This window comes from Dasypus novemcinctus, chromosome 11 (assembly GCF_030445035.2).
Source record: "Dasypus novemcinctus isolate mDasNov1 chromosome 11, mDasNov1.1.hap2, whole genome shotgun sequence".
Classification (NCBI taxonomy): Eukaryota; Metazoa; Chordata; class Mammalia; order Cingulata; family Dasypodidae; genus Dasypus; species Dasypus novemcinctus.
In genome coordinates, this window is record NC_080683.1 from 19,806,942 (window position 1) to 19,831,696 (window position 24,755).

General features: G+C 35.3%; 1 protein-coding gene across 6 annotated transcripts in view; it reads left to right on the plus strand.

Moving 5' to 3' along the window:
* The window catches only part of CD2AP (CD2 associated protein), a 181,888-nt gene that overhangs the window by 55,994 nt on the left and 101,139 nt on the right, over positions 1-24,755 (plus strand). For 5 of the 6 annotated variants that reach the window (XM_058306855.2, XM_004452795.5, XM_012523058.4 and 2 more), the window contains one exon: positions 3,495-3,655. In XM_058306855.2, the coding sequence (XP_058162838.1) occupies positions 3,632-3,655 (24 nt within the window). In that variant the 5' untranslated portion in view covers positions 3,495-3,631. Of the gene's footprint in view, positions 1-3,494; positions 3,656-21,114; positions 21,367-24,755 lie in introns of those variants that run through there. The other variant, XM_004452796.5, reaches the window with a different exon arrangement.

Below are 24,755 nucleotides of genomic sequence, written 5' to 3' on the forward strand. Positions count from 1 at the left end.
CGCCAAGGAGTGCGTCCCCTAAGGAGAGCCGCCCAGCGCAAGAAAGTGCAGCCTGCCCAGGAATGGTGCCGCACACACGGAGAACTGACACAACAAGATGACACAACAAAAAGAAACACAGATTCCTGTGCCGCTGACAACAGAAGGGGACAAAAAAGAACACGCAGTGAATAGACACAGAGAACAGACAAACGGGACGGGGCCGGGACGGGGGCGGGGTGGGGCGGGGGGAATAAATAAATAAATCTTTAAAAAAAAAAAAAGAAATATAAGAGTTTCCTATTTACCCCCCCCTTTGGGGAGGTTTTTGATAACTGATTCAATCTCTTTTTTAGTTATTGGTTTGTTGAGATCTTTTTCTTCTTGAGTCAGTTGTAGGTAATGTGTTTTTCTAGAAATTTGTACATTTCATATAGATTATCCCATTCGTTGGTGTATAGTTCATAGTATCCTTATAGTCCTTTTTATTTCTGTTGACTCAGTACTGTCCCCCTTTTCATTTCTGATTTAGTTTGTCCTCTCACTTTTTTTTCATCAGAATGGTTAAAGGTTTGTCAATTTTATTGATCTTTTCAAAGAATTAACTTTTAGTTTTGTTGATGGCATTGTTCCCACCCATCTCATTTTTCTGTGTTCTGATCTTTATTTCCTTCCTTCTTCTCACATTAGGTTAATTTCTTCTTTTTGTATATCCTCTAGTTTTATGGTAAGGTGTCTGATTTGAGATCTTTTTTCTTTTTTAATGTAAATATTTAAAGTTATAAAAATTTCCCTCTAGCACTGACTTTCTTTCATCCCACAAGTTTTGATATGCTTTGTTTACATTCACCTCAGCGTATTTCCTAATTTCCCTTATTTTTTATTTTTTTAAATTAACAACTTTATTTCAAGTTCACAAAAATAATGAAACAGCAAAGGCAGTTCAACAAATTATTGAGATATTATGTCTAAAAAATTCTTTTTCAGGCAGTTTAAATCATCTAATTCCAATTGCTATAACTCAGTTTTTCCTCTTGTATATCAGAAAGATACACAAATGAATAAAGATTAGTTAAATGACTTAGTCAAGTTCTCCTTATTAATCAAAAATAAGAGAAAAATACGCTTAATCCTATTCATAGCTCACAAAACCAAACCTCTTATATTTTTACTGTTATAATTAATGTAGTACCAACTTTGCTTTTTCTACAAAAAAATTACAATGTTGCTGTTAACTATAGTCCATAAATTAAATTAGTTATATTTTTCCCATGTGTCATGACATTCTTAGCACCCTCTAGTAGAACATTCCTGTATTTATTTTATTAACCACAATCCTCATCTACTTCCAAAATCATTGTTATACTAATTTCCCCTGTGATTTTTATTTGACCCATGGGTTATTTAAGAATACATTGTTTAATTTCCACATATTTGTGAATTTTTCAGTTCTTCCTCTCATTGACTTCTAGCTTTATTCCTTTATGGTTGGAGAAGATAGATTATATGGTTTCAACATTTTTTAATTAGATTATATGGTTTCAACATTTTTTAATTTATCGAGACTTATTTTGTGACTTAAGATATGAATGGATATTCTCTGCTGTTGAGTGAAGTGTTCTATATATGTCTTTTAGGTCTAGTTGGTTTAGAGTATTGTTCAAGAACCCCTGCTCACCTCTCATTGCTCAGGATTTATCTCTCACATGCCCCTTTGAAAACCAGTCACCAGTAGGGGTGATGAGTGAAATTACTACTTTTGCTACTTTGATCAGCATTAGGTACTATCTGGGATCTACATAACCACAGTCTGCATTTAAATAAAGTTCTCCAGATAATATGAATGTATTTTAATATTTGAGGAGTACAGGTCTAATCTAAACAAGATTTAACCCCTCTTGCTGAGAGAAGTTCACTTCTAAAAATACAAGGTTTCAAATTACCTAAACAAAATCAAGATTTTGTAAGAAAGGAAGGTCAGTGTGGGAATGTCTTTTGGTTTGCCAATTAATAATGTCTGCCCATACTCCCTTTCCAGATTTTTTTGAGGGGGCGGTTGGGGTTGTGTTGTAGTTATATGTGTGTGTCTGTGTATTTTCTTTTTTTTTTTTTAAGATTTATTTTTTATTTATTCCCCCCCCCCCCGCCAGTTGTCTGCTCTCTGTGTCCATTCGCTGTGTGTTCTTCTGTGTCTGTTTCTATTCTTGTCAGTGGCACTGGGAATCTGTGTCTCTTTTTGTTGTGTCATCTTTCTGCATCAGCAGTGTATGCAATGCCACTCGTGGACGGGCTGCGCTTTTTTTGCACTGGGTGGCTCTCCTTGAGGGGTGCACTCCTTGTGCGTGGGGCTCCCCTATGTGGTGGACACCCGTGCGTGGCACAGCACTCCCGCATGCATTACATGGGCCAGCTCATCACATGGGGCAGGAGGCCCAGGGTTTGAGCCCTGGACCTCCCATGTGGTAGGTGGATGCTCTATCCATTGAACCAAATCCACTTCTCTGTGTATTTTCTTTTTTCTTATTTTTATAGGAGGTAGAAAAGACGAGTGGGGGTATAACTAGTCTGCCACTTTGAATAGGAAATCTTTTGTTGCTTTTCTTTTATTGAAACCTAGAAAATAATAATGATATGTGTATATGATATCTTATAATCTAAAATCCTGTATTTAATGGAGTAGAATAAATATTTATTGTTTTCATTTCGGGGCCTATTAGTTTTCTATTATTCTGTAGCATTATTTCTAGCTACTGAGCAGCTTAAAACTACATGTATTTGCTATTGTCCAGTTTCTTTGGTTAGGAGTCTGGTCATGGCTAGCTGCAGTCCTTTTGAAGTCCTCTGTAAGGTTGCAATCAAGGTGTCAGCCAGGGCTGGGCTCTCATCTGGGGCTCTACCCTGAAAGGATGCAATTCCAGGCTCATGTGGTTGTTGACAGCATTCAGTTCCTTGTCGGCTGTGGACTGAGAGTTTGTTACTGGGTATTAGCCAGAGACCTCCGTCAGTTGATTTCATGTGTCCCTCTCCACTGGCCAGATCACAACATGGCAGCTTTGTGTCTTCAAAGATAACAAGGGTGAGAGTCTCGTAGCAAGATGGATGTTATAGTCTTATGTAATGTAATCATGTCCATTGTGTCTTCTTTGCTGTATTTCATTAAAGGAAGTCATAGGTCATTTCCACGCTCAAGGACCTCAATACTAGCAGGTGGCGATCATGAGGACCTCTCTCCGTGATGTCATGGAGTTCTGTTTGCCACAAAAATTACACAGCTGGCTGGGAGAGCATCTGATGGCATGCATTCTGCATTTTTTTTTTTTTTTTTTTGAAATACCTTCTTAAAACTTGTGCTTGGTAATCAAATTTGCCAGTGTAGGCAGATATTTAAAATTGAGACAAATCTTTGAGTCTTTGTAGTATTAATTTTTGTGGCTATACATGTTTACTTAGATTTAAGTTTAATTATCTTGTGAATTCGACTTACAGACATTTCTCTTTTTTTCTCATTTTTTTAGTTGACTATATTGTGGAGTATGACTATGATGCTATACATGATGATGAGTTAACTATTCGAGTTGGGGAAATAATCAGGAATGTGAAAAAACTACAGGAGGAAGGATGGCTAGAAGGAGAACTAAATGGGAGAAGAGGAATGTTCCCTGATAATTTTGTTAAGGTAAGTATTCTCAGTTAAATTTCTAGCTGTTGCTTCATAGAATTTAAGCTTTACCTGTTAAGAAATATTTTTTTAAGTTAAAATGTTTTAGATAAATTTTTGCTCTGCAGAATTTTTAAAAAATAGAGGTTTAAGTACTTCTGTTATGGATATCTTTATTGCTTGGTGTCCTCATAGATAATAACATTGTATGTGTGTATATATGTGTGTTTGTATTTATATGTGATTATCTGTCTGTCTTTATATTTAATAAGTAATGGTTTGTATTTGGGTAGCACTTTGTGGTTTACAAAGTAGTCATTTGAACCCTACAGTGGTCTTGCAAAGTTATGTAGGGCGGCAGGTATTAGGTATTTAAAAGATGGTGACATTTAGACCAAGAGTTTAAATGATTTTCCCAATGTTGGATTGCTAATGAAATATAGATTGCTAACTAAAGTCTGGGACAGTTGCCTGTTATGCTAACTGGTTTTCCCATTGTATGTTGTTACTTTTCCTGCTTTTTTGAGAATGTGTTAGATGAACTCTTTTTTGAGTTTTGACACTGTAGTAGTTATTCACTGAGCTGTAGCCAAAGTAACAATTGCTCTTCAATTAACACCCAAAATTCCTTCTTTATTATATATTCTAGTCACCTCTGACAGAAAAAATCTTCAAATCTCTTAAATCTGCTGCAAACTAATAAAATTCTCAGTAATTTAGAGAAAGGAAAAAAGTAAGGAATATCTCCATACTTAAATGTCACTTAAAATTGTCTTGTTTTCTGTATTACTTTTCTTATACCCAGCCACATCCCCTGAACTTCTTATTGTGATTATGAATTCTTCTGGGAAGGCTAGAGTATCTCATTTGTTTTTCTAACTTGGACAGTAGTTGTTAGCAGAATTATCTGTGCCACCTGGAGGCATAGTATTTATTTGTTCCCTGAATAAATCTATTTATTTTATTTGTATTTTCATCTCCAGTTTGAATTTATATCCTCCTAATTGGTTTCAGAGAAGGTGCACACCATCTTTATTTTACCCCTTGAAGAAACTGAGAGAAACTGTAATAGGGAATTCAACATTTGGGGGACGGTTACTTTTTACAGATCAGTTTTTTCTTTATAATTTGTAATGGAGTATAATGCAATACCATTGGATTTGGAGTCAGAATAACTGACTCTTTAAAACTCTCTCAAGTTCTAGCTTTGCCCTTTGCTGGCTGTATGATGTAGGACAACGCACGACCTTTTTCTGTTTTCTTCTTTGTAAAATGGTAATATTGATGGGCTGTTGTATGCCATGACATTGACCACACTCTTTTTTTTCCTTTTTTTTTTGAAAGTGGCCTTTCTAAGAGAATTTACTACAGTAATAGAATACTATTTAAAAAATAAGTTTAAAGTTAAGTAGATATTTTTATGTAGTTCTCTATTGTGTGCCTGTATCTGGTAGCAGTAATGGAACTCCATTTTGAAATCTATTTTACTTTCCTGTTTCAGTTAAACTGGTGTTAGAAGTTGAATTTAATGACCTGAGAAGGTATTAGCCCAATAATACATTATTTATTTTGTTGCTCAAATTGTTCCAGATTTGGACATTGAGAATTCTTTCAGGTAGGCATCTGTGTCTTTTCACGTAGCCCAGTCCTTCTGTTTCTTGAGTACTTTCTTAATTATCTGGCTCTACAAGATGTTCCACGCTCATTTTATGTCTGCCTTTTGGCTATGGTAGGTAATGCTACAAGAACATTTCTGTACAAGTATTTGTTTATCTGTTTTCAGTTCTTATGGATATATGTCTAGGAGTGGGATTGAAGGAGCATATGGTTGTTATTTAAGTTTTTGAGGAACTGCTAAACTGTTATCCACATTTTCCAATCTTACCAGCAGTATTTGAAGGTTCCAGTTTCTACACATCCTCACCAATATTTATTTTTCTCTTTTTTTGTTTTTTGAATTATAGCTCTCCTCATGGGTGTGAAGTAGTATCGCATTGTGGCTTTGATTTGCATTTCCATAATAATGATGTGTAACATCTTTTCATGTGCTTATTGGTCGTTTGTATATCCTTTTTGGAGAAATGTCTATTCAAATCCTTTCCCAATTTTAAATTGAATTGTTAGTCTTTTTGTTCTTGAGTTGTAGTAGTTCTTTATATATTCTTGATACCAATCCCTTTGCAGATATTTGATGTACAAAAATTTTTTTTCCCATTCTGTGGGTTGTTTTTCTTACTTTCTTGATGGTGTCCTTTGAAACACAAAATCTTAAATTTTGATAATGTCTAATTTATTTTTTCTTTGCTGCTGTGCTTTTTGTAAAAGTCTTATCTAATAAAGCATTGCCAAATCTAAGGACATGAAGGTTTTTCCCTATCTTTTCCTCTTAAGAGTTTTATGGTTTTTCTGTTACGCTTATCCTTGAATCATTTTGAGTTAATTTTTATATATGGAATGAGGCTTGTGTTTCTGCTCAGTTTTTTACATGTGAATATCCAGTTTTCCCGGCACCTTTTGTTGAAGAGAACATTCTTTCTCCATTTAATGTACTTGGCACTCTCCTCAGAATCCAGTGGCCAAGAATGTGTTGGTTCATTTCTGAACTTTCAATTTTATTCCATTTGTTTCTATGTCTTCCTTTATGCCAGTACTGTTTTGATTACTGTAGCTTTGTATTAAGTTTTGCAATTGTGAGAACATCAACTTTGTTCTTTTTCAAGACGTTTTTGGCTCTTGGGGGTCATTTGTGATTCCATGTGAGTTGAGGAACTTTTTTTCATCTCTGTAAAAAAAACTGGTATTTTCATAGAGCTTACTTTGAATCTGTATATTACTTTAGGTAGTATTGACATCCTAACACTATTAAGTCTCCCAATCCATGATCATGGGCTATCTTGTCCTTCTTTAGGTCTTCTTTAATTTCTTTCAGGAATGTTTTGTATATTCTAATATACAAGACTTTTACATCCTTGTTTAAATTTTTTTTCCAAAGTATTTTATTCTTTTGGATTCTGTTTTACCTGGGATTTTTTCCCTTAATTTCCTTTTTAAAAGTAATTCTTACATAGTCTGAATATTAACTCTTTGTTTTGTTTTCTTTTTTTTTTAAGGATGTACCAGAAATCAAACTCAGGACCTTGTGTATGGGAAGCAGTTGCTTAACCACTTGAGCTGCATTTGCTGTGCCCATTTCATATTTCTTTTTCTTTTTGCCTTTTATCCCTCATAAGTGCTTTCTCTGTTTGTCTAAGTCAGAAAAACCTTATAGCAGGGAGTTTAAAGATATTCTGTATTTTCTTTATTAATTATATAATTTTGATTTCAATTTAAGTCTGTCATTCTTTTTATATGTAGTATGAGGGAAACACTAAATTTTTTTCACATTGAAAATGTTGAATAATTCCTGGAGCCCCACTCAGTAAACAAATACTTAGTAATAGACTTAATAAACACTTCTGAAGTGCTTTGCGTGTGGTAAGGTAGTCCTTGCCCAGAGCTTATATTATTGGGGGAGATAATAATATGAAACAAAAGGATAAAGAACAGTATTGTATATGGTTGAATATTAGATGTGTGGTAAAAATGATACGTTCTAAAGGAATTTGGAAATATTATTTACAGAAAAAAGTATTAAAAGTGATACTAGGTCCTTAAATATAGGTTAAATGAATACTCAATAAAGTTTAGGTACGGCACCAGTACAAACTGTTTTTGGGTAAAAATAATTAAGATGAACAACTTTGAATCAGTGGAAGCTTTTATAAAGAGGAAATATGGGATTTAAGGCTAAACCCCAGTGGTACAGTGCATTTTGAATATCATTTAATGCTATTTAAGACTTGGTAAAAAAAGATAATAGGGAAATCATAAGTTTTTGGAGACAGGACTGATAAGATAGAAGTAATGCTTTAAAAGATTAATCTGAGTGAGTAGGAAAAATTTAAACAGGAGAGAATTGATGGGGAAAAAAGTATGATAGAAGATGGCAACAGAGTAAGGAGCTCCAAGAGTCAGCTTGTTCTACAGGGCAGTTAGTAATCACCCAGAGCTATCTAGCGGGCCCTAGGAGACCAGAAGAGCATCTTACAATATCCTTGAAAGTATGGAAGGAGGAGACTGCCCATCTGCAGAGAAGATTTGTGAGTAGAGCACTCCATGTCATGGAGGCTGGCACCTGTGGCGCAAGTCACCTCAGGAGCTATTCTGTGGTTGGAGTTGAAAGCTCCATTTCCCAAAATTGGTAGAGGAAGAGATGTTTGGGCACAAACTTCAGCTACTGATTAGTAAGTTTGACTGGCTAAAGTCATCCTCCCAGGCAGGGGAGAAAGGGGCGTGAAGCTTCCTCTGTCTTTGGGCAGCTATAGTCTTGTCCTGTACAACTTGAAGTTAGAGTTCTCCAACTTTGTTCTTTTTAAAGACATTTTTGGCTATTTGAGGCAGCTCTTACCCTTCCAAACAAATTTCATTATTGGCTTTTCGATTCCTTCAAAAAATGCTTTTGGGATTTTTATTAGGATTGATTTAATCTGTAGATCAGTTTCAGTAAAATTGGCAACTTAACAACATTTAGTCTTCGAATCTATGAACATGGAATATCCTTCCATTTATTTATGTTTCTTTGGTTTCTTTTAGCGGTGTTTTATAGTTTTCTGAATACAAGTCCTTTATGTCCTTGGTTAAATTTATTCCTCAATATTTGTTTTAGTTGCTGTTATAAATGGAATGTTTTTCTGATGTGCTCCTCATATTGGACATCAGTAGTGTGTAAAAACGGTATTGATTTTTGCATATTAATCTCGTGTCTTGCCACTTTGCTGAACTCATCTATTCTAGCAGCTTTTTTCGTGGATTTTTCAGGATTTTCTAGATAGAGGATCGTATCATCTTTGAATAGTGTTAGTTTAACTTTTTCCTTTCCTATTAAGGTGCCTTTCATTTCTTTAGCCTAATTGCTCTAGCTAGAATTTCTAGTACAATGTTGGATAACATGGAAATGGTGGACATCTTTGTCTTGTTCCTGATCTCAGCAGGAAAGCTTTCCGTCTTTCACCTTTGAGTACAATGCTAACTGTAGGCTTCTCATATATGCATCTTACTATATTGAGAAGTCTTTCTTCTATTCTTATCTTTTGGAGTGTTTTTATTAAGAAATGGTGCTGTAGTTTGTCAAGTGCCTTTTTTTTTTTTTTTAAAAGATTTATTTATTTATTTAATCCCCCCCCCTCCCCCCGGTTGTCTGTTCTTGGTGTCTCTTTGCTGCATCTTGTTTCTTTGTCCGCTTCTGTTGTCGTCAGCGGCATGGGAAGTGTGGGTGGCGCCATTCCTGGGCAGGCTGCTCTTTCTTTTCACGCTGGGCGGCTTTTCCTCACAGGCGCACTCCTTGTGCGTGGGGCTCCCCCACGCGGGGGACACCCCTGCGTGGCAGGGCACTCCTTGCGCGCATCAGCACTGCGCATGGCCAGCTCCACACGGGTCAAGGAGGCCCGGGGCTTGAACCGCGGACCTCCCATATGGTAGACGGACGCCCTAACCACTGGGCCAAAGTCCGTTTCCCAGTCAAGTGCCTTTTTTGCATCAATTGAGAGGATCATATGATTTTTTTCTTTATCAATGTGGTTTATTACACTAATTGATTTCCTTGTGTTGAACCACCCTTGCATACCTAGAATAAAATCTACTTGATCATGGTGTATAAGTCTTTTAATGTGCTTTGATTCTTTTTGAAAAATTTTGTTGAGGATTTTTAAATCTATGTTCATTAGAGATATTGGTCTGTAATTTTCTTTTTTCATAGTATCTTTATCTAGTTTGGGTATTAGGGCAAAGTTGGCTTCATAGAATGAGTTTGGTAGTGTTCTTTCCTGTTCAAGTTTTTGGAAGAGCTTGAGTAAGATTTGTATTAGGTCCTCTTTGAATGATTGGCAGAATTAACCTGTGAAGCCATCTGATCCTGGGCTTTTCATCTTTGGGAGATTTTTGATGACTGTTTCAATCTTTTGACATGTAATTGATTTCTTGAGGTCTTCTATTTCTTCTAGGGTAAGTGTGGGTGGTTTGTGTGTTTCTAGGAATTTATGCATCTTGTCTATATTTCCTAATCTTTCTGCATATAGTTGTTAATAGTATCCTCTTATGACAGCTCTTATTTTTGTGTAGTCAGTGGTAATGTCCCTCCTCTCATTTGTGATTTTATTTATTTGTGTATTCTCTCTTTTTCTTGTCATTCTAGCTACGGGTTTATTAATTTTGTTGATCTTCTCAAAGAATCAACTTATGGTTTTGTTGATTCTGATTGTTTTTTTTTGGTTCTGGATTTAATTTATTTTTGCTTTGATCTTTATTTCTTTCAATCGTCTTGGTTTGGAATTAGTTTTCTGTTACTTTTCTGGTTCTTCCAGGTGTGCAGTTAGATCTTCAATTTTATTTCTTTCTTCTTTTTTATTGTAAGCATTGAGTGCTATAAATTTCCCTCTCAGCACTGTCTTTGTGGTGGCTCATATGTTTTGATATATTGTATTCTCATTTTCATTCATCTCAAGAAATTTGTTGAATTCTCTTGCAATTTCTTCTTTGACCAACTGATTTTTTAAGAGTGTGTTGTTTAATCGCCATATATTTATGAATTTTCCCCTTTTCTGTTCATTATTTATTTCTTGCTTTATTCTGTTATAACCAGAGAAAGTGTTTTGTATAGTTTCAAACTTTTAAAATTTATTGATATTTGTCCTGTGACCCAACATATGGTCTGTCTTGGAGAAGGTTCCATGAGCACTTGAAAAAGAATGTATATCCTGCTGTTTTGGGGTCAATGCTCTATAGTTGTGTTAGATCTAGTTCATTTATCATATTATTCAAGCTCTCTGTTTATTTATCCTTTGTCCAGATGTTTTGTCCAATACTGAGAGTGGTTTATTAAAGTTTCCAACTCTTATTGTAGAAACATTTATTTCTCCCTTCAGTTTTGCCAGTGTGTGCCTCATGTACCTTGGGGCACTGAGATTAGGTGCATGAAATATTTAGTATAGTTATTTCTTCTTGTTGAGTTGTCCCTTTTATTAATATATAATGACATCCTTCATCCCTTTTAACAGTTTTGTATTTAAAATCTATTTTGTCAGAAATTAGTATCGCTACTGTAGCTCTTTTTTGGTTACTATTTGTGTGGAATTACCTTTTTCCAGGCTTTCTCTTTTAACCTCGGTGTGAGGTGAGTCTTTTGTAGACAACATATAGATGGCTCATATTTCTTTATTCTGTCAGTTTGTGTCTTTTGATTGGGTAGTTCAAGCCATTACCATTCAGTGTTTTACTGTAAAGTAATTACTTACTTCATCCATTTTGACCTTTGATTTTCTTTTGTCCTATTGTACTATTTCCTATCTTTTTATCATTTAATTTACCCTTCCTAATAACCTTCATTTACATGCTTTTCTCCAAGTCTCCTGCCCTTGTTTTTTCCTTCCAGTCTGCAGCACTTCCTTTAGTATCTCTTGTAATTATGGTCTTTTGATAACATATTCTATCAGTTTCTCCTTCTGGGGCACCGATAATGCATGTGTATGTGTATTTTGCTTTGTCATTCAATTCTCTGAGACTGTGTGTCATTTTTTTCCATTCTCTTCTCTTCCTGTTATTCTGTATTTTCCAGTTCAGACAATCTGTCTTTGAAATCACTAATTCTGTTTTGAACAATTCAGATCTGCTTTTATGTCTCCAGTGTATTTTTAATTTCAACCATTGTGTCTTTCATCCGCAAAAGGTCTGTTACTTTTTTTTGCAGACTTTCAAATTGTTCTTTATGGTCACCTAGTATCTTGTTAATATCCTTTATCTCTTTAGTCATATTTTCTTTCAATTTTTTAAATGGATTTAGGAGAGTTGTGTGATTATTATTGATTAATTGTCTTAAATCCTGTATTTTTTCAGCATATTTTGTTTCTTTAGCTGGGCTCACTTCCTGTTTTGTAGTATGGCTTGTGTATTTTTGGAGATATCTAGGCATCTGAATATGTTGGTGAATTTACTCTGATGGCTAGTTTCTTTTGCCTATTCTTATTATTTTTTGCACAGTTCTTCTTTGATATTTGGTCCATTTTATTCAGAATCTTTAAAATTGCCCAACTTAAATTATCAAAATCGTGCCAGGGACTCGCTAATGGGGCTTAGATTTTTTCCCCAGCGGTGGTTTAAAGAGACCCCTAAAAGCAGATTTTGTCCATGCAGTTAAAAAAAATTTTTTTTTATTTTTCTCTCCCCTTCCCCCCCACTCCCCAGACCTCCCCAGTTGTCTGTTCTCTGTGTCTGTTTGTTGTGTGTTCTTCTTTGTCCACTTCTGTTGTTGTCAGCAGCACAGGAATCTGTGTTTCTTTTTGTTGCGTCATCTTGCCGCGTCAGCTCTCCATGTGTGCGGCACCGTTCCTGGACAGGCTGAACTTTCCTTCGCACTGGGTGGCTCTCCTTACGGGGCTCACTCCTTGCGTGTGGGGCTCCCCCACGCGGGGACACCCTTGTGAGGTACGTCACTCCTTGCGCATATCAGCACTGTGCGTGGGCCAGCTCCACATAGGTCACGGAGGCCCGGGGTTTGAACCGCGGACCTCCCATGTGGTAGACGGACGCCTTAGCCACTGGGCCAAGTCCGCTTCCCGTGTCCATGCAGTTTTTAGACTGACCAGCTGATGGTGCTTGTTGGTGCACCTTTCCAGGGAGGTGTATCTCTCTTGGTTTTCATTTTTTTTTTTTTCATCTGACTGGACCTCAGATTCAATGTGGGCTCTGCTGGTCAGGTTCATTGAAGAAAAGCCCCCCGACTCCCTCTGCCTTTTCTCTTTTGACAGATGTCAGGGAAGAAGACATCTGCTTCCCTCTCAGCCAGCTGCAATGAGCCAGGGGTTTTACTACCCACTTTATATCTCAGGGGCGGGTAAGTGGAGACCTTCCTGGTGGCTGAGAGAGTAACTCACAGTTTGTTGTCTCTCTGTCCCTCACCATCTTGAGAGTTGTGAAGCACTATCCTGGTCTGTTGAACCCAAAACAGGTCCCTTGGACAGCTTTGGGCTTTTTTTCTGTCATTTTTGTGAGAGATCTGAACCTTTTCTGACTAATCCGATACCATCTTCCCCCTATCCTGTACAACTTGGATTATTATACATGGCTGTGGCTCTGTCCCTATCCCTGGCAGAGGAGAAAGATGGGACAAATTTCTTCAGTTTCTGGGGCAATGTGGGCAGTTTCACCCTCCACAGCTTATAGCACCAATTATATCCTTGACTCTTACTACACAACAGCAAGGGATAAAAGGCAAGAAAGCCCTAAACTAAAGAGAAACTGCACCCAGAAGAAATACATCTAGTAAGCAACATGGCAAGACACCAACGAAAACTTACAGTCCATATAAAAAACCTGGAAGATATGGCCCATTTAAGGGAACAAAATAACCCTCCAGATGACATAAAGGAGTTGAGACAACTAATCATAGATGTTCAAACAAATCTCTGTAATAAATTCAATGAAGCAGCTAAAGAGATTAAAGATATTAAGAAGACACTAGGTGAGCACAGAGAAGAATTTGAAAGCATATATAGAAAAACAACAGATCTTTTGGAAACAAAAGGTGCAATAAATAGAATTAAAAATGCACTGGAGGGATACAACAGCACATTTGAGGAGGCAAAAGAAAGGATTGGTGAGCTTGAAGACATGCCTTCTGAAAGCAAACATACAAAAGAATAGATGAAGAAAAGAATGGGAAAAATTGAGCAGGGTCTCAGGGAACTAAATGACAGCAAGAAACTTGCAAAGATATGTGTCATGGGTGTCCCAGAAGTAGAAGAGAAGGAAAAAAGGGGCACAAGGAATATTTGAAGAAACAATTGCAGAAAATTTCCCAACACTATTGAAGGACATAGATATCCATGTTCGAGAATCACAACATACTTGCGTATAAATAAATCTGAATAGACCAACTCCAAAACACATACTAATCAGAATGTCAAATGCCAAAGAGATAAAGAGAATTCTGAGAACAGCAAGAAAAAAAGTGATATATAACATCTAAAGGATACCCAGTAAGATTAAGTGCTGATTTCTCATTAGAAACCATGAAGGCAAGTAGGCAGTGCAAGAGGAATACTGCCAGCCAAAATCTTGTATCTGGCAAGATTATCTTTCAAAAATGAGGGTGAATTTAGATTATTCACAGATAAACAGAATCAGAGATTTTAAACAAAGAAACCAGTTTTGTAGGGAATACTAAAGGGAATGTTGCAACCTGAAAAGAAAAGACAGGAGAGAGAGCCTTGGAAGAGTCTAAAAATGGAAATTATATCAGTAAAAGTTATTAAAAGTGCCAAAAGAATGGTGAAAGTAAAATATGATGGATAAAACCCGAAGGTCAAAATGGGTGAAATAAGAACTGCCTTTACGGTAATAACATTGACTAAACTCTCCAATCAAAGACACAGACTGGTGGAATGGATAAGAAAATGTGAGCCATCTGTATGTTGTCTGCAAGCGACTTAGCTTAGACCCAAGATACCAATAGGTTGAAAGTGAAAGGTTGGAAAAAAATGTTCCATGTATGCAGTAACCGAAAAAAGCTGGCATAGCTGAACTTAAATTGGATGAAATAGACTTTAAAAGCAAAACTGTTATTAGAGACAAGGAAGGACATTATGTATTAATAAAAGGGGCAACTCTCAAGAAATAAATACCAATCATAAATGTATATACACCTAACAGGATACCCAAGATATGTTGAGCAAACACTGGCAAAACTGAAGGGAGAAACAGCTATCTCTACAATAATAGTCGGATACTTCAGTACACCACTGAAACATTGGATAGAACATCTGGGTAGAAGATCAGTAAAGAGACAGCTTGAATACTGTGTTAAATGGACTAAACCTAATAGACATATACAGAACATCATACCCCAAAACAGCAGGATATACATTCTTTTCATGTGATCATGGATCTTTCTCCAGGATAGACTAAATGTTGGGTTATAAAGTGAGCTCAATAAATTCAGCAAGATCAAAATTATATAAAGCATTTTTCCTGATCATAATGGAATAAAGTTGGGAATCAACAAGAGGTGGAAAAAGGGAAAATTCACAGATTTATGGAGATTAAATAATCAGTGGGCCAAAGAAGAAATTTTGAGAGAAATCAGTAAATATCTTGAGATGAATGAAAACGAGAACACAGCATTTCAGAACCAATGGGGTGCAGCATAGGCAGTGCCGACAGGGAAATTTATAGCCCTTGATGCTTAAATTAGAAAAGAAGAAAGACTAAAATCAATACCTAACTCCACAGTTGGAGCAACTAGAGAAAGAACAGCAAAGTAATCCCAAAGCAAGTAGAAGAATGAAACAACAAAGATAAGAGCAGAAATAAATGAAATTGAGAACAACAATAACAACAACAACAACAAAAACGAGAATTAAAAAACAACAAATACTAGTTCTTTGAGAAGATTAACAAAATCGACAAATCCTTAGCTAGATCAAGAAAGACAAAAAGAAGATTCAATTAAATAAAATAAAAAATGAAAATGGGGACATTACTACTGACCCCACAAAAATAAAAGAGATCATTAGAGGATCCAAAGGACACTGTATGCCAAAAAACTAGACAACGTAGATGAGATAAAAAATTCTTAGGAACATACGAACAATTTACACTGACCCTAGAAGAAATAGAAGACCTCAAGGAATCAGTCACAGGTAATGAGATTGAAACAGTCATCCAACAACTCTCCCTAATGAAAAGCTCAGGACCAATGGTTTCACAGGTGAGCTCTTGCAAGCATTCAAAGAAGATTTAATACCAATCTTATTCAAGCTCTTCCAAAAAATTGAAAAGGAGTGCTACCAAACTCATTCTGTGAAGCCAATATCACCCTAATATCAAAGCCAGATAAAAGGGAAGCCAGTGTGGCTTAGTAATTGAGTGGCTGCCTCCTACAAAAGAGTTCCCTAGTTCAATCCCCTGCCCCGGTACATCAAACAAAAAAGAAAAATTTTCTATAGGAAGCAAATGTGGCTCAAGTGATTGGGCTCCTGTCTACCATATAAAGGTTCAGGGTTTGATTCCTGGGCCCTCCTGCTGAAGGCAAGCTGGCCTGCACGGCAAGTTGGCTTGAGTGGAAAGCTGGCCCATGTGGAGTGCTGGTCTGTGTTGGAGTGCTGGCTCTTGCAGGGGTGCTGGCCCACTCAGGATTACTGACCTGCATGGAGTGCTGGCTTATGTGGAGAACTGACACAGCAAGATGACACAACAAGAGACACAAAGGAGAGATAATAAGAGATGCAGCAGACCAGGGAGCTGAGTTGTTGCAAAAAATTGAAAACCTCTCTCCCACTCCGGGAGGTCCCAGGATCGGTTTCCATTACTGCCTAAAGAGAAGACAAGCAGACACAGAAAGCAGACAGTGAGGGAGTTTGGGGCGGGCGGTGTGAAGAAATAAATAAAAAATCTTCAAAAAAGCCAGATAAAGATATTATGAAAAAAGAAAATTACAAACCCATTTCCCTAATAACTGCAGATGCAAAAGTCCTCAACGAAATACTTGCTAATTGAATCCAGCAACTCATTAAAAGAATTATTCATCATGATCCAGATGATCCAGTGATTTTATGCCTGAGATGCAAGTGTGGTTTAACACAAGAAAATTAACCAGCAAAACTCACCACATTAATAAATCAAAGAAGAAAAATCATATGATCTCTTATCAGTTGATGCAGAAAAGGCATTTGACAAAATGCAGCATGTTTTCTTGGTAAAAATACTGCAAAAGATAGGAATTGAAGGAAACTTTATCAACATGATAAAGGCCGTATATGAAAAACACACAGCTAACATTGTACTCAGTGGTGAAAGACTGAGAGCTTTTCTGTTGAGATGAGGAACAGGACAAGGATGCCAACTGCCACCACTGTTGTTCAATATAGTGCTAGAGGTTTTAGGTAGAGCAATCAGGCAAGAAAAAAAATAAAAGGCATCCAGTTGGAAAGGAAGGAGTAGAACTTTCACTCTTTGCGGACGATATGATCCTATGTGTAGAAAGCCCTGAAAACCCACACCAAAGCTGCAAGAGCTAAATAAACCATGTCAGTAGAGTGGCAGGATACAAGATCACTACACAAAAGTCAGTGGTGTTTCTATACAGAACTGTAATACAGAATCTGAGGAGGGAGTCGGGAAAAAAATTCCATTTACAATAGCAACTAAAATAATAAAATATTTAGGAATAAACTTAACTAAAAATGTAAAGCACTTATATTCAGAAAACTACAATGCATTGTTAGAAAAAAAACCCAACAAAAACCTAAATAATTGGAAGAACATTCCATGCTAATTGATTGGGAGAGTAAATATTAAAATGTCAGTTCTATCCAAACTGATACGTAGATTCAATAAAAATTCCACCAGTAATTTTTAAACAAATGGAAAACACAATTATCACATTTACTTGGAAGAGTAAGGGCCTTAAATAGCTAAAAACATCTTAAAAAGGAAAAGCGAAGTTGGAGGACTCTTACATCTGGACTTTAGATCATATTACCTAGATACAGTGGTAAGAGCAGCAAGATATTGGTATAAAGATATACACATAGACCAGTGGAACCAAACTGATGGTTCAGAAACAGACCCTCATGTGTGTGGTCAAGTGATTTTTGACAAGCCTGTCAAACTCACCCAGTTGAGACACAACACTCTATTCCACAAATGTTGCTGGGAGAACTGGTTATTCATAGCCAAAAAAAAGAAAGCTGACCTGTATCCCACAACTTACCCCAAAATTAACTCAAAGTGGATCAAAGACCTAAATATAAAACTAAGAACCATAAAGCTCCCAGAAGAAAATGTGGGAAAACATCTTCAAGACCTGGTGGTAGGTGGTACATTCTTCAACTTTACACCAAAAGCTCTAGCAGCAAAAGAGAACATGGATAAATGGAACTTCCTCGTACTTAAATACTTTTGTTATTGAAAGGTCTTTTTCAGGAAGGTGAAAAGGCATCCCACTCAATGGGAGAAAATATTTGGAAACCACATATTTGATATAAAGAGATCATACAAGTCAACAGTAAAAGAGCAAGCAATCCAATTTAAAAAATGTGCAAAAGATTTAATAGACATTTCTCCAAAGAGGAAATACAAATGGCTGAAAAGCACATGAAAAAATGTTCCATGTTAGTAGCTATTAGGGAAATACAAATGAAAAAATGCCAGTGAGATACCATTTCAGACTATATAGAATGGCCATTATTAAAAAAACAGAAAATGTTAAATTTGGTGAGGATGTGGAGAAATAGGAACATTCCTTCACTATTGGTGGGATTGTAACATGGTGCAACCTTTCTGAAAGACAGGTTGGCAGTTCCTCAGGAATCTAAATATAGAACCGCCATATGATCCTGCTGTTCCTCTACTTGGGAATATATCCAGAAAAACTAAAAATTATGACATGATCAGACATCTGCATACTGATGTTCATAGAGGTGTTAGTCACAATTGCCAAAAGATGGAAACAACCCAAGTGATCAACAACCAATGATTTAGTAAATCAAATGTGGTATATACATGTGATGGAATACCATGCTGCAGTAAGAAGAAATTAGGACACATATGATAACATGGGTGAATCTTGAAGACGTTATGCTAAGTAAAGTAAGCCAGACACAAAATGACAAATATTGCATGGTTTCATTAATATGAAGTAGATATAAGGAGTGAATGCATGGAGTTAAAACCTAGAGTTTGGGTTATTAGAAGATAAGAGGAAAACTGAGAAAAACTGCTATGCTTAATGTGTGTAGAAGTTTTAATTAACTTGACTGTGAAAGAGTAGAAATGGATAGAGTTGATGGTAACACATTATAATGAGTAGCAGCTGGTTTATAAATGGGATCATGTCTGAAAACGGTAGTCTAGGGATGTAGTGTCATTTGGAAGAAAACTAGAGAATTATCTAGGCACTGATTAACACAATAAACCCAGAGGTGGATGAGAATTGTGGTTGATGGTATAGATACAAAAGTGTTCTCATTATGCAGGGTGGTGGGAATGTAGAGAAGCATGGGAAAAATGAAATTGGTATGACCTATGACAGTGGTCAACAGCAATACTATAATATTCTTGCAACAATGCCAAAAATGTACTCTGTTGATAATGGGGGGTATGGAAAAAGTGTGCCAAATGAATGCGATGGACCATAGTTGGTGGAAATAGCCTGATGACATTATCTGATAATCTGTAACAAATATTCTCCCATGGAGCAATGTGTTGGTGAGGGGATATTGTATGGGAATTCTCCACATGTACATGATTGTTTTGTAAGTTCACAACTTCTGTAATAAAAATATATGAAAAATAATAGTGTGATTGGGGGGAAATACACCAAATGCAGGATATGGACTATAGTTAGTAATATTTTGATGGTGCTCTCTTGCATGGTTTGTAACAAATGTACTACAACAATGCAAAGTCCTGGTGGAGGGGTGATGTATAAGATCCCCCCATGAGGTTATGCATGTTTATTTTGTAAGTTCACTACTATACACTTATTGTTTATGTATGCTCATGTATGAATGATATACTTTATTAAAAAATTAAATATGGTAGTGAACTGAGCAATGCAATGGGAATGGAAATGAAGGGATAGATAATAAGGCTAATAATACCTTATATTTGTGTAATACTTTACATGGCCACATCCATTATCTTACTTTATTCTGACACCCTTCAAAAGTCAGATAGAGAATGTGTCTTTCATACCCAAAGACATACTGGCAATAATTAAACTGGCAAGGATTGTACCTATGTCTTCTGACTCATAGATATTAGTCAATTCTATGACAGCTAAAAATAAGGTTGATTTTTAAATGAGAAATGTATTTTGTATACTATGTGTTGATTTTTTTTATGCTGTGTACTTGAGGGATAAAGTGATCTGAATCTTATATCCATTGAAATTCCTCTATAGCATAAGCATAGCTTGAGAGATGTTAGAATTACAACATTAAAAGTTCTCTTGATTACTTTCAGAATTAGTTGGACAAAAAAAGGCAATCCATTTCTTGAAATTGTAGTTTTATGGAAGCAACTTTTTTCTTCATAGCTAAACTGAAGAAATTTCAGAAAAAAGCATTTGACCTAAGTGCATTTCTGAGATTAAAGATGGAATGGAAATATGTGAAAAATATAAAAATAATAAAGTTATTAGAAAATGAAGCATGCCTCTAATGCTCATATAAATTTGTCTCTAGGCAACTTTATAAAATGAAGAATTTTTTATGCATCCTCAGAAATTTTCTGAAAACCAAGATTTTATTATACAAATTAAGGAAATTAGAAGACTCAGTATCCACTGTCGTACCAACATCAAAATCTCAGTGTCAGTTTAATATAACAGAAGACCCTCTCATGCAGAGTTTGTTGTGGTCCAGCTAGGCAAGTCTCTAGGCAGCTGCTCATCACATGGTGGCACAGCCTTCTAGGCTGCTTCAGTCTTGTGGCAAGGCCCTATTAATTTGTGCTTCTGGGATGGTTGAGGCAAGGCAAGAGCATGGAAAATCATGCACCAGGTTCTTTTTTTTTCCTCTTTCAAAAAATTTTTTAATCTTTTTTTAAAAGATACATAAATCACACAAAATGTTACAATAAAAAATATAAGAGTTTCCCATATACTCCCTTTTCTTGGTCCTCTGACCAGAGAGAGCAGGCTGCTCTTGGAGCTTTTGTGTTCTGTTCCTGTTCCCATTTCCCAGTTAATGGTTTCTCCATTATTTGTCTGGGGTATATGAGGCAAAAAGAAAACAAGGGAAATCACAGCCATATCTTTCCTCAGGTTTCTAAATCTCTAGCTGGTCTACCTTCTTCTTTCTACCTATCAGATTTTTTAAATGCTTGTTTTGTGTATAATGTTAGGGTTTTCAGCTGTGCTTTTTGGGAGGAATTGGGAAAAGTAAGTCTACTCCATCTTTCCATAAGGGACATCCAGATGATGATTCATTTTAATAGAGATATAGTACACATCCTTCATAATTGCTTTATTTTTCCTGCAAGTAAGGCTCATCCTTTCTAAGAACTCATAATTATAATATAAGAGTTTCTCTTTTCAGAAGTAGCATAGGAATAGTTCTTTTTAAATTTTAAATTGTTTTAAGGCCAGTATTTTGAAAAGTGTAATATTAGTTGCTGTTAACACAAGAAAAGATTAGCATTAAAAAGGTAATAAGCATAATTGATTCCCTTTATTTTCTTTTAAATTATGCGTTGCCTCTGAAGATTAAAATGACACACAAACCTGAACCCATCCAAAAGAACAATTGACTAGTTGTAGGCATTTAATGAATGATAGTGGACTCTGATTTCACCAAGTTTTAAATAGGGTTTATAGTCTGATCACCTGAGCAGACAGACGGAGGTGGGGTGGGAAGGGGAGGAGCTATACTGTAGGAGGCTTATTTGGTAGTAAATTGAAGCAGAGAATTATGGAGAAAGAAGAGAAATACCAGTCAAGTATCAAAAAAGGAGATAGATAGGATATAGTTTTAAGTATTAGGATAGTATTTGTGGATGTGGTATATTAATCTGTGAGCTTTGCACTGATCCTGGAGGTACTATAGGTTATGGCATGACATGTTTTTGTTGTGATATTTTCACTTCGGTGCTTTAAAAAGTAAGGGGTATGTTCACAGAAGATGTCTCAGGAACTGGTAAGTGAATTAACTGTTCTTTATATTTTTAAATTTAAAATGAAGTTTTGGTTTCTTTTGAGTACTTCCCAGAGCTTGATAGTGGTTTTTTTGTTAGACTTTGTGACATAATAAGGAACAAGGAAACAAAAATTATTCACATTTAAGTATTTCAGGAAGCTGATGAAAATAAAAATCATTTGTATAGTATTTTCCTTTGTTTTCACTTGAATTTCTGGCAATTTTTTTCTCATTTAGAAAAAAAGACTGAAATATCTGCATTTTTTAAAAAGGCAGGTTGGTAATTTACATGATCTTTCATTAAAAATTTTTTTTTTAATTTCTAAAATGTTTAAGTAGACATCAGATTTTGAAATGAATTTAAAATCTTTTTAAAAACTACTGTTTAAAGGGAAATTAGCAATATGAGAGAAAAAATGATCTGATATACATGGTTACTTTGGAAGTGCTCACTTCCAAATAAAATAAAATTAAATTGAATTAAAATTAAAAAAAACTTTTTTTTAAATATCATCACATTCTTTTTCTAGAAGTATGCTGATTTAGTTTTTAAATTTGTTGGTATTACACTGTTCCCATAAGAAGAAATATTACTTAAATGAAGGAAGTAACAAATTTGCTTTATTTTAGTTTTTATTAAAATATTTTCCTGTATGAAAACTATTTGTTCTTTTAGATAAACCTCAATGATGTTTCTAAGTATTAAGAGATATTGGTGACTTTAGCAACATTTCAGGAAGCTAGCTTTATAATAGTTTATTTTGAGAACAAACATTTGTTGTTTGATTGATTTGCATTAATTGGAGACAGAGTAAAGGAGAAAGCTGCAGATTTCAGACTAATATATGGAAGACAGTGTTACTTGCTTATTGGAAATTGTAGTAAAAAATTAGATGAAATGTCAAAGTTGTGTATTTTCTTTATGATACATCATAGTACATATTCTGCTGCATACTATAAAACATTAACTATTTTACACTCTGATTAGGAGAAACTTATTCTGTGACTTGGGTTATTTTGGATAATATTCTGAATCTCACATAGATATATGTTCAGTAAGTTAGAGAAATAGTTACATACTGATAGTGCCTGAAAAGGTAAGGTGGGTAAGGGTTTAGATTTGGTAAAGTGTGCTCAAAATAAGATCTTTTTCCAAATGTCTTACAACAGTTCGATTTATAGCATGATTATTTGTGAACATACAATCTTTTATTTTAAAAATTCACAAAAGTAATACATACTGAAACAAAATTCATACAATATAGAAGTATCTGTTTTGAAAAGTAAATTTTTTCATTATGACTCTCCCCTAACCTCATTTTACTACTAGAGATTTGGTGTATAATCTCCAAGAAAACTATTTGTACTCTCTCACGTGCTATTCTTCATACTATAAATATAAATCATGTTGTTTCCTAGACTTAATCTGGAAAGTTCAATTCTTTTTTTTTTTTCCCCCTTTAGGAGTTGATAAATTTGCATTCACTAAGATATCTTTGTTTGTTAGTATTCCAGAAATAATTTAAACCAGGATCGGAAAGCTTGAATGCCAGAAACTAGGCTTCTGAATATCTCCTGATCTTGCTTTTTGGAACAGCACTCATTGCCTGCATATATCCCTGCCATTTCTGTTCTTAGGAAGTCTGGCAGCCTTGAAAAGAGGGTTTCCTATCCAGGCCTGAAGATTTTAAAGCTAAAGGATATCATAGATCCCTGATTCCATGCAGTTCTTATCCTGAACCCCATTCATCCAAGGGCTGAAAGCAAAATTAACATTTTAAAATAAGCAAAGCCGGTAAGAAAAAGTGTGACCATTGTAAATTATTGGAGTATTTTCAATCCTTTCATTATTGTGGTATAACAGATAGAATATGGATAAGAGATTTATTGTTTTTTTTCCCCCACTTTACTTCATTTGCTGCTTATTAACATTCTTGGGATAGAAAACTGCAAGGAGTAGGATGCCATTGACAATGAATGTGTATAATCCCTCCCTACCTTCTTCCTATGTTTGACTTTTCCAAATGGGAGAGGAACAGTTTAAATAGAGAGACTCTTTGTTTATCCAGATTGGAGAAATAGCAATTATGTGGTGAAAAGCCTATTTGGGGAGAGAGTTAAATTTAGAAACTTTAAAAGTAGTCCTACTATATTTGCCATTGTTGTTTTCTTACTGATTTTTTAATGTTGGCATTCAGAAGGGACATATTGACTCATATTAAGATTTTCTACTTTGGTCTTTGTAGTTTGACCTAAAGGTGTGTGTGTGTGTGTGTTTGTGTGTGTGTGTGTGTGTGAGAGAGAGAGAGAGAGAGAGAGAGAGAGAGTGACTATCTGGTTTGATTTAGTCATAATAAAAAAGAAAATCTAGTGGCTTGATATAGTTCTTTATGTAATCTTTCCTTATACACTCTAGAGTATACTCCTAAAAGCAAAATAAAAATTTTAGAATTTGGATTAAACCATTTTGTTAGGTTGGAAACTTAAGTCTCTTATTTCTAGACCAGATTGTTAAAATGTGGAACTAAAGATGATTTAGTAAAAGTAAAAGATAATTTAGTGGGCATGTAGCAAATAAACGTTTAACTCTGCATATTTTTCTTATATATTTGTAATGTCACTTTTCCACTTCTGAATTATGCTTATGTGAAGTGGAAAGTTCCTCTTTTATATAACACTTTTGGAAATCCTAAATATTTAGTTAAAAACAATTCAGTATATTCCTTATTTTAATTAGCATGAACAGAGCTGTAACTCTCTTTAAGAATTTGGTGACTGGACAATCTGTCTCTTTCATTTGAGAAGGAAAACGATAAAATGTAACTTTTGCCCTCTAATCTGTTTTTATTATTCTTTGTGACCTTTGATTCCATGAAATAGAAGTTGCTTTCTGTTTTTAAGTCATGATGTTGTACTGGCCATGATCAAATAACCAAGTTATTGGATATTACAACATGAGGGAGTGGTTTGTGAATTTTGTTGATTATCTTTTTAGTTATCTTCTTTTGGTTAGTGCAATCAGAGTTCAGGTGTCTTTGATTATCTTAATATGAACAACAACTATATCCTCTCTAACCCCTCCATTCACTTATACTTCTCAACCTCATTAAATATGCTCCCCCTACTCCATGTTCATGAAACAAAGAAACCAGTCAACATAGTACATTCTTATCTATATGGAGATTTTCCATATTGTATTTTGTATGACCCCCAAAATTTTTTTTTTTTACATTGCCTACTTTGCAGAAGGCTTGGCTTCCTTCATTTGGAGAATGAAGGAGAATAGGTAGAGTGTTTTTCAGAGTTTACTTTGCCAATACATGATTGTTCTCTAAGTGAGGATTCTGTTTTACTGAATATCCTGAAATAACTTTCAAAGTCAGGAAAGG